The following is a 10,663-nucleotide window of genomic DNA, read 5'->3' on the forward strand; positions in this document are numbered from 1 at the left end:
TCAACCCGTTGGTTCTAGTCTGACCTTCTGGGGCAACAGAAAACAACTCCACACCATCCTCTAGATGACAGCCCTTCAAGTACTTGAAGATGGTTATCATATCACCTCTCAGTTTTCTCCTCTCCAGGCTAAACATACCCAGCTCCTTCAACCTTTCCTCATAGGACTTGGTCTCCAGACCCCTCACCATCTTCGTTGCTCTCCTCTGGACACGTTCCAGCTTGTCTATATCCTTCTCAAATTGTGGTGCCCAAAACTGAACACAATACTCTAGGTGAGGTCTAACCAGAGCAGAGTAAAGTGGTACCATCACATCTCGTGATCTGGACACTATATTTCTGTTGATACAGCCCAAAATCGCATTTTCCTTTTTAGCAACCACATCACACTGCTGACTCATGTTCAGTGTATGGTCTACTAAGACCCCTAGATCCTTTTCGCACATACTACTGCCAAGACAAGTCTCCCCCAACCTATAATTATGCATTTGATTTTTCCTACCTAAATGCAGAACTTTACAGTTATCCTCATTGAAATTCATTACATTTCTTTTAGCCCAGTTTTCCAGACTGTCAAGATCATCTTGTATCCTGACTCTGTCTTCTACCGTATTTGCTACCCCTTCTGCAAATTTAATAAGTATTCCCTCTAGCTCTTCATTCAAATAATTGATAAAGATGTTGAACAAAACAGGTCCCAGGACAGATCCTTGAGGCACTCCACTTGTCACTCATCTCCAAGAAGATGAGGAACCATTCACAAACACTCTTTGGGTGCAATCTGTCAACCAGATCCACCTAACAGTCATAGGATCCAAACCACATTTTTCCAATTTGTCAACAAGTATATTATGTGGAACCTTATCAAAAGCCTTACTAAAATCAAGATAAACTATATCTACAGCATTCCCCTGATCCAGCAAGGTAGTAACTTCCTCAAAAAAAGAGATAAGGTTAGTCTTACATGACTTGTTCTTGAGAAACCCATGCTGGCTCTTAATAATTACAGCCATCCTTTCTAAATGCTCAAGGACTGTCTGTTTGATTATTTGTTAACAGAGAGAAATATAATCCTAAATAACCCGCATTATCAAGACCTGTTATTTTTCTTAAAAGATTTGTAATGTGTTGTATTGATGTATATATTACTGCAAGTATAACTGACTCTAAACATTTCTGTAATCTGTTTTACTGAAAATAATAAAAATATTATACAAAAAATTTTGTTCTAAAACTTTCCCAGGTATAGATGTCAAGCTGATGGGGTGGTAACTACACGGATCCTCCTTTCTCCCCTTCTTTAAGATGGGGACAACATTTGCTCACCTCCAATCTTCTGGCACCTCACTTGTTCTCCAAGAATATTCAAAAATAATGGACAGAGGCTCAGAAATTACATCTGCGAGTTCTTTTAGTACCCTTGGATGCAGCTCATCTGGCCCCGAAGACTTTGTTTCATTTAAAGAAACTAGATGTTTATGTTCTACCCCTATGTCAATCCTAGGCTGCAACTCCATTCCCTCATCATCTGTTCTGTTTTTGCCATGTTGAACACCATTTCCCTTGCAAGAGAAGACTGAGGAAAAGTAGGAATTGAGCAGTTCTGCCCTCACTTCATCACCTGTTACAATTTCTCTTTCCTGTCCTGCGATGGGCCTACCATGTCCTTGCTCTTTTTCTTATTTTGAACATAAGAAAAGAACCCTTTTTTGTTGTTTTTAGCGTCTCTCACAAGCCTAAGCTCATACTGAGCTTTAGCTTTCCTAACCGTCTCTCTACAAGCAGTGGTGATTTGTTTATATTCATCCTTGGTTATAAGGCCCTCCTTCCACTTTCTGATTAAGTCTTTTTTATTTTTCAAGTCCTTAGAAAGCTACGGAGCCACCTTGGCTTCTTTAGGTTCCTCCCATTTTTCCTTCTCATAGGAATTGTTTATGATTGTGCCTTCAGTATTTCACTTTTAAGAAACTCTCATCCCTCTTGAGCTCCCTTCTCCTTAAGTATTTTTGACCATGGGATTCTACCCAGCATAATTTTAAGTTTATCGAAATTTGCTTTCCTGAAGTCCAACCTGTATGTCTCACTATGTACAGCTTTTACCTTGCCCAAGACCGTAAATTCCAAAATTACATGGTCACTATTACCCAGGGTGCCCACTACTTTCACCCAGGGCCGGCTCGCCCACTAGGTGAACTAAGTGCTCGCCTAGGGCACGCCGGCTCTCAGGGGCGCCAAACTGCGCCCCCCCAAAAACCCCAGCCACCGCTGCTGCCCTAACTGGGCGATTGGGATGCTTCGCCCTCGAGGGAGCCGCCCGGGGCTGGAGACGCCGCCATCGCCTGCCAGGAGCCACAGACGCACTTCCGCAGCATTTCGGGGCAGGGGCACTCCCCGCGGCCAGCCTCCTGCGCATCCGGTGAGGGCACCGCTCGATGGGCGGGCCCAGAGCCTGGTGGGAGTTGTAGTCCTTGCTGCTGGGTGAAGTGGCGCATTTTGATGCCTGATGATTGCCCCTTTAAAGACCATTTTCCCCAGCAGAACAAACAGCGCGCAACCCTTATCCTTCACTCCCTGCCCTTGGCTCCAGCGAGCCGAGCGAGAAAAGCTGCCGGGCTAAATGCTTGGGAAGGTCCCTCTCCGCCCCTGCGATGTCGCCAGGGCAGCGTCCCTGCCTTTCAGAAGGCCCCTTTTCATGCTGTCTCCGTGGCCGTTTTTGAGAAAACAGCCTCAGAAACACCAGTACAAGAGGGAAATTGGGGTGGGGGCTGTGCAGGCATTCTGGCACTTTCACAAACCTCTCTTCACTTTCGCTCCTCCCCGCGCTTAGGTTAAATGAAGGGAAATTGAGCTGATCGGGGAGCGCCGCAGAGAAAGTGGAGCGGGTGAAAGGGGAGAGATCAGGCTGCAAACGTGCACACACGTGCACAGAAACACACACCGCCCCCCCCCCGCCACCTTGCTTTGCTCCAGGCCCAGGCCGGCTTCTGCAGCTGCCTGCCTGAGAACCCAGCATGGGGCGGCCGTGCTCACTCCAGGGTGGCACCGGGAGGAGAGAAAAGCTGCGGTGAGGAAGGGAAAGCGCACCACTCGATGGGCGGTCCCAGAGCCTGGTGGGAGTTGTAGTCCTTGCCGCTGGGCGAAGCAGCGCCCCCCCTCCGTGCAAGCGCACTGGCAGCTTTTGCGGCCACGGTTTGTCTCCGCCTTCTCACTCCAGCCCTGGCGCGGGCTGCATGGGCGCCTCTCCGCGGCTCCCAGGCCCGCCCCACATAAAGCCCGGGAACAACAAAGCCGCCGCCCCAACGGCTACAAAGGCAGACCACCCCACCGCCAGCAGCAGCAGCAAAAGGGACCGCTGGAGCCCCGGCCAGACGCGCACTGCCGCCACCGCCACTGCCACCAGTCGCGGCTGGGAAGGAATCCAGGCTCACTCTCTGCCTGCCCGTGCCCGCCCCTTCCTCCGCAGCTGCCCAAGAAGGGAGGGGGGCGAGGCGAGGCTGGGAGACTGACTGGCTGGGAAGCCTGCCCTCAGCGGTGGATGCCGCGCAGGCCAGGCCTGGGCGGAAAGGCCGGGCTTTAAGATGAGCCTCCGGCTGGCAGCTTTAGACCCCCCTCCCGGCCCACTCTCCCCGCCAGTCTCTGCATTTCGGAGCCGTGGGGGGGGGGGCTTCACTTCTTGCCCACCTTGATCACAGGGCTCACAGAAGCAGATCAGGACATTTTAGCAGTTTGGTCAACCAAAAGCCACCAGCTGGGAGGTCTCCAGGCCCCACCGGGAGGTTGGCATCCGAGGGGGGCGCCACGAGGCAGCCTCGCCTAGGGCGCACAAATTCCTCGGGCCGGCCCTGGTTTCACCTCATCAACCAATTCCAAGATAGCAGATCCCCTTGTTTCCCTCTCCACTTTCTGGGAAATTAAGTTATCAGCAAGACAAGTCAGGAATTTATTGGACCTTTCATTCCTAGCAGTGTTGGACTTCCAACAGATATCTGGATAATTGAAATCTCCCATGACCACCATGTTCCGTCTCTTTGAGAACTTTGTAATCTGTTGTAGGAGTGTCTCATCCAAATCCTCTGCCTGGCTTAGTGATCTATAGCAGTCCCTCACCATGATATCAGTATTATTTCTTACTCCTTTTATTTTTACCCAGAGACTCTCAACCAGTGCTCCCTCTAAGCTGAGTTAGTGTGAGCTAGCTCACAGTTTTTTAGCCTCTGGCTCACACATTTTTGTCTTAGCTCAGGAAGGAGGGATCCAGAGCAAACTAATTTATGCAGCAGCCAAATCTCCTGCTCACAATTTTAATGCCAATAGCTAACAAAGTAGAATTTTTGCTCACGAGACTCCACAGCTTAGAGGGAATATTGCTCTCAACCAGACTCAACCATGCTCAGATTCACATATTTCCTCACAAGTATATACCTCCTATACATATAATGCAACTCCTCCGTCCTTCCTTATTTTTCTGTCCCTTTAAATAAATTATACCCCTCAATCCTAATATTCCAATTGTGAGTGTCATCCCACCAAGTTTCAGTAATGCCTATTAGGTCATAGTCCCCTTCCTGTATTAGGACTTCAAGTTCCTCCTGCTTGTTTCCCATACTCCTTGCATTAGTGTAAAACATCAGAATCCATGTTTTATGCACCCTGAGGTTTTCGTTTCTGTACTTACATGTGAGTTAATGTTATCTAGCATATGTGCCACTCCCCGCAAAACTTTAGAGTTCTTATTTTCAGTTATCGGCTTTGTATTTTTATCTTGCTCCCCCACAATATTTAGTTTAAAGCTCTCCTTATTAGGTTTGCAAGGCTGTTTCCAAACACATTTTTTTCTACCCTCGTGAGGTGCAAACCATCTCCCAATAGAAGAACTTCATCCCGAAAGTGTAAGCCATGGTCCAAAAATCCAAACCTTTCCAGATGATACCATCTACGTAGCCAATCATTGATCTGCAGTATTCTTCTTTCCCTTCCTAAGCCACGGCCTTTGACAGGAAGAACTGACGAGAATACAACCTGCGCTCCCGATTCCTTCACCTGTTTACCCAGAGCCACATAGTTTCTTTTAATATGTTCTCAGCTGTGCCGGCGGTATCATTTGTTCCCACATAGATGAGCAAGAAGGGATAATGATCCATGGGCTTGATGAATCTTCCTACCCTTTCCATCACATCCTGGATGCATGCACCTGGTAGACAGTATACCTCTTGAGATTACAAGTCCGGTTGGCACACCTTAGCTTCTATTTCTCAGTAGGGAATTGAAAAAATGGTTTCCTGTGAAGGGCTGGTGATGAGAAAATTCCAATATCCAATGGATATGAGTAAACTGGAACCACTTATTGCTTAGCCAACTTTGTATTCATGTGAAGAATGTAGGTGGAAAAGATGCATAATTGTTACCTTTCTCGGCGTTATCAGCAGTTGCATCTTAGATCTCAGTCCTTCAAAGCAAAGACACATCTCACCAGAAGATAATCCCTGTTGTACAATCTGGATTTACAAATACCACAACAGTTCCTGTTATCTTTCACTTACTGATGTAAGGAGCTATGCTAGGAACCAGTATCGTGATCATTGTCCCTACAGAATGCCATTATTAAAGACTGATTTCATCATAGGATTTCCAGCTACACCCTGCAGGAGAAAATCACATGTCATTAAATTCACTTTGCCGTCACATTGGTCTTCTCTTTCACACTGTGGCATGTATTTGGATATAACTTCTAAAACTGCCGATTCACCATTTCTACTGCCATGCAATAGCATTTATCCCTTTTGCGATTTCTAACTAAATTAGGAATCATTTAGGAGTAACTAAATTAGGAATCATCACACCCCTCTTTGATCTATATGTGTTTGAGGATGGAGTAAGGCTCCCTCCAAGCTGTGGAGTCTTGTGAGCAAAAATTATACTTTGTGAGCTACTGGCAGTAAGTTGTGAGCGAGTGGTTTAGCTACTGCATAAATTAGTTTGCTCTGAAGCCATCCTTCCTGAGCTAAGACAAAAATGTGTGAGCCGGAGGCTAAAAGACTGTGAGCTAGCTCACACTACCTCATCTTACAGGGAGCACTGGATGGGAGAATTGTAGGAGAATGTGCCACCATTCCTCCCAGACTGTGTGCTAATGTGCTTGGATGGCTGATTCTTTCCAAAAAGATCAGAGTAAGGCAGGTCTGGGAAAGAGCGTATTGAGAACACTGGACAAAGAATACCTGGAAACAGAACAATTCCTGAGTAGATATAAATTACCTGCCTACCATTTTCCCTCTCACATTGACACAGAGAGTATTCCATCTTTCTGTGTTATACCTCTGAGGATGCCAGTCACAGCTGCTGGCGAAACATCAGTTCCTACAATGCCAAGACCATGGCCATGCCCATGCAGCCCGGTAAATCTACAACAACTAATGAACTCCGGCCATGAAAGCCTTCGACAACATATAGAACAATTGCAGCATGATGATCTACGGACGCTGGAAAAGAGCCATCAAGGATTTTTTAAACATTTATTCCATTTATACCTTGTTTTTCTCACCAGTGGGGAATCCAAAGCGGCTTTCATTGTTTTACTCTCATAACAACCCTGTGAGGTAGGTTAGGCTGAGGGTTTGTGACTGGCCTGAAGTTACTGAGCAGATTGACATGCCAGAGTGTGGATTTGAGTATGGATCTCCCAGATCCCAGTCTGTCTCGCTAACCACTACACCCGACTGGCCAAAGTGATTTTTTTCCGTCTGCTTTTACAAGGGGTCTTCTCAGTGTCGTGATTCACTTGTATAGGTAAGGCTGGCCTAGATGAGTTTGATCTAGTGTCAGGGTGAGTGACAGCAAGAGGCTGCAAAGGAGGCTGGCTATAACCGGTTTAAAGCAGTCCAGCCTGGCACTGAGCATTGCACCAGGATTGCATCAGCTGTGTGCTGATTGGTCAGTGGTTGCATATATGTACAGAGTGTACAGTGTACTGTGTTCTATCACTTGGAATGGTTGCAGCGGAGCACTTTGACACTGGGAACTGTATATTGGTGAAGCTGGGTGTGAATAAATATCACTGTGTGTTTGCACCTAAGCTCTGGACTCCAGTCTTCTTTGGGTACTCTAACTCACTTTGGGCACTAACGTGCTAGCCAGCATTCCGCGCACCCCGACACTCAGGGCTTTTTTTGTAGAAAAAGCCCAGCAGGAACTCATTAGCATAATAGGCCACACCCAACAGCAGAAACTCATTAGCATATTAAGCCACACCCCTGACATCACAGCTGATCAGCATATTAGGCCAGACCCCCATGTTACCACACCTTTTGCTTTTTATTCTGTTTACTTTGTTGTCAAAACCCTGGGCTTTTTTTGTAGCAGGAACTTCTTTGCATGTTAGACCACACACCCCTAATGCAGCCAATCCTAATGAGTTTCTGCTGTTAGGTGAGGCCTATTATGCTAATGAGTTCCTGCTGGGCGTGGCCAACTCAGGAGCCAGCCGGAACTCCGATCCTGTATCCTGACTGGTGCTGGAGTCCAGACTCATTACTACTACAAAGGGAGAGCAGCCACTGCTTCTTCTATCAGTAGCCTTTGGTACAACCTGAGATGTTTCGTTTACTATAAAATTAATTTCTTTCTTTCTTTCTTTCTTTCTTTCTTTCTTTCTTTCTTTCTTTCTTTCTTTCTTTCTTTCTTTCTTTCTTTCTTTCTTTCTTCCAAAGCCGAAAGGACGCTCAGTTGTGGATGTGTCTGATGGTGAAAGGAAAGTCCGATGCTGCAAAGAACAATACTGCATAGGAACCTGGAATGTAAGATCTATGAATCAAGGTAAGCTTGACGTGGTCAAAAATGAGATGGCAAGACTGAACATCGATATCCTAGGAATCAGTGAACTAAAGTGGACAGGAATGGGCGAATTTAACTCAGAAGACCATTATATCTACTACTGTGGCCAGGAATCTCGTAGAAAAAATGGTGTGGCCTTTATAGTCAACAAGAGAGTGCAAAAGGCAGTACTGGGATACAATCTCAAAAATGACAGAATGATTTCTGTCCGATTCCAAGGCAAACCATTCAACATCACAGTAATTCAAGTGTATGCCCCAACCACTGATGCAGAAGAGGCTGAAGTGGACCGGTTCTATGAAGACCTACAACACCTCCTAGAACTAACACCAAAAAATGATGTCCTCATCATCATAGGGGACTGGAATGCTAAAGTAGGAAGTCAAAAGGTAACTGGAATAACAGACAAGTTTGGCCTTGGAAAGCAAAATGAAGCAGGGCAAAGGTTAACAGAGTTTTGTCAAGAGAACACACTGGTCATAGCGAACACCCTTTTCCAACAACCTAAGAGGCGACTCTACACATGGACATCACCAGATGGGCAACACCGAAATCAGATTGACTATATAATTTGCAGTCAAAGATGGAGAAGCTCTATCCAGTCAGTAAAAACAAGACCTGGAGCTGACTGTGGTTCAGATCATGAGCTACTCATTGCAAAATTCAGACTTAAACTGAAGAAAATCGGGAAAACCATGAGGCCATTCAGGTTTGACCTAGATCACATCCCTGATGAATATACAGTAGAGGTGAAGAATAGATTCAAGGGTCTGGATTTGATAGATAGAGTGCCTGAAGAACTATGGACAGAGGTTCGTGACATCGTACAGGAGGCAGCAATCACCACCATCCCAAAGAAAAAGAAATGTAAGAAAGCAAAGTGGCTTTCTGATGAGGCTTTACAAATAGCAGAGGAAAGAAGGAAAGCGAAAGGCAAAGGCGAAAAGGAAAGATTTACCCAACTGAACGCAGATTTCCAGAGAACAGCAAGGAGAGATAAGGAGGCCTTCCTGAATGAACAGTGCAAAGTAATAGAAGAAAACAATAGAATGGGAAGGACTAGAGATCTCTTCAAGAAAATTGGAGAAATCAAGGGAGCGTTCCATGCAAAGCTGGCCATGATAAAGGACAAAAACGGTAGGGACCTAACAGAAGCAGAAGAGATTAGGAAAAGATGGCAAGAATACACAGAAGAACTATACAAGAAAGACCTCGATGTCCTTGACAACCACGACGGTATAATCACTGACCTCGAGCCAGACATCCTGGAATGTGAAGTTAAATGGGCCTTAGAAAGCATTACTAACAACAAAGCTAGTGGAGGTGATGGTATTCCAGCTGAGCTATTCAAAGTCTTAGAAGATGATGCTGTTAAAGTTCTGCACTCCATTTGCCAGCAAATTTGGAAAACGCAACAGTGGCCACAGGATTGGAAAAGATCAGTATACATTCCAATCCCAAAGAAGGGCAATGCCAAGGAATGTTCAAACTATCGCACAATTGCACTCATATCACACGCTAGCAAGGTCATGCTCAAGATCCTACAAGCTAGGCTTCAACAGTACGTGGATAGAGAACTACCAGAAGTACAAGCTGGGTTTCGAAGAGGTAGAGGAACTAGAGATCAAATTGCCAACATTCGCTGGATTATGGAGAAAGCAAGAGAGTACCAGAAAAATATCTACTTCTGCTTCATTGACTATGCTAAAGCTTTTGACTGTGTGGATCACAACAAACTATGGCAGGTCCTTAAAGAGATGGGAGTACCAGACCACCTCACATGTCTCTTGAGAAACCTGTATAAGGGCCAAGAAGCGACAGTTAGAACCGGATACGGAACAACTGATTGGTTCAGCATAGGAAAAGGAGTACGACAAGGATGTATACTGTCACCTTGCTTATTTAATATATATGCAGAGTACATCATGCGAAATGCTGGCCTGGATGAATCACAAGCGGGAATTAAGATTGCTGGGGAAAAGATCAACAACCTCAGATATGCAGACGATACCACTCTGATGGCAGAAAGTGAAGAGGACCTCAAGAGCCTCTTGCTCAGGGTAAAAGAGGAGAGCGCAAAAGTGGGCTTGAAGCTCAACATCAAAAAAACTAAGATCATGGCATCCGGCCCCATCACTCCTTGGCAAATAGAAGGGGAAGTCGTGGAAGTAGTGACAGACTTCACGTTCCTGGGATCCCAGATCACCGCAGACTGTGACAGCAGTCATGAAATTAAAAGACGCCTGCTCCTTGGGAGGAAAGCGATGGCGAACCTAAACAGCATGATAAAAAGTAGAGACATCACCCTGCCAACAAAAGTCCGCATGGTCAAAGCAATGGTATTCCCAGTAGTCATGTATGGCTGTGAGAGTTGGACTATAAGGAAGGCCGAGCGCCGAAGAATAGATTCTTTTGAACTATGGTGCTGGAGGAGACTCTTGAGAGTCCCTTGGACTGCAAGAAGAACAAATCAGTCAATCCTCAAAGAAATCAACCCTGACTGTTCCCTGGAAGGCCAGATAATGAAACTGAAGCTCAAATACTTTGGCCAGCAAATGAGAAGGGAGCACTCACTGGAGAAGACCCTGATGCTGGGAAAGATTGAAGGTCAAAGAAGACGGGGACGGCAAAGGATGAGATGGTTAGACAGTGTCACAGATGCAACGAACATGAAATTGAGCCAACTTCAGAGGACGGCGGGAGACAGGAAGGCCTGGCGTGATCTGGTCCATGGGGTCGTGAAGAGTCGGACTCGACTATGCGACTGAACAACAAAAATAGGTCCTAATAGCAGGATAGCACCTAATATCGCTTTTGTTGTTGTTGTTCAGTCG

General features: G+C 46.0%; 1 protein-coding gene across 1 annotated transcript in view; it reads right to left on the bottom strand.

The window, feature by feature from the left end:
* The window catches only part of LOC107122565 (retinol dehydrogenase 7-like), a 37,002-nt gene extending 32,027 nt beyond the window's left edge, over window positions 1-4,975 (bottom strand). The window contains exon 1 of the mRNA XM_015425681.1: window positions 4,915-4,975. Within this exon, the coding sequence (XP_015281167.1) occupies window positions 4,915-4,948 (34 nt within the window). The 5' untranslated portion in view covers window positions 4,949-4,975. The remainder of the gene's footprint in view (window positions 1-4,914) is intronic.
* Window positions 4,976-10,663: the final 5,688 nt, after the last annotated feature.

Source organism: Gekko japonicus, unplaced genomic scaffold (genome assembly GCF_001447785.1).
Source record: "Gekko japonicus isolate JY-2015 unplaced genomic scaffold, Gekko_japonicus_V1.1 scaffold1289, whole genome shotgun sequence".
NCBI lineage: Eukaryota > Metazoa > Chordata > Lepidosauria > Squamata > Gekkonidae > Gekko > Gekko japonicus.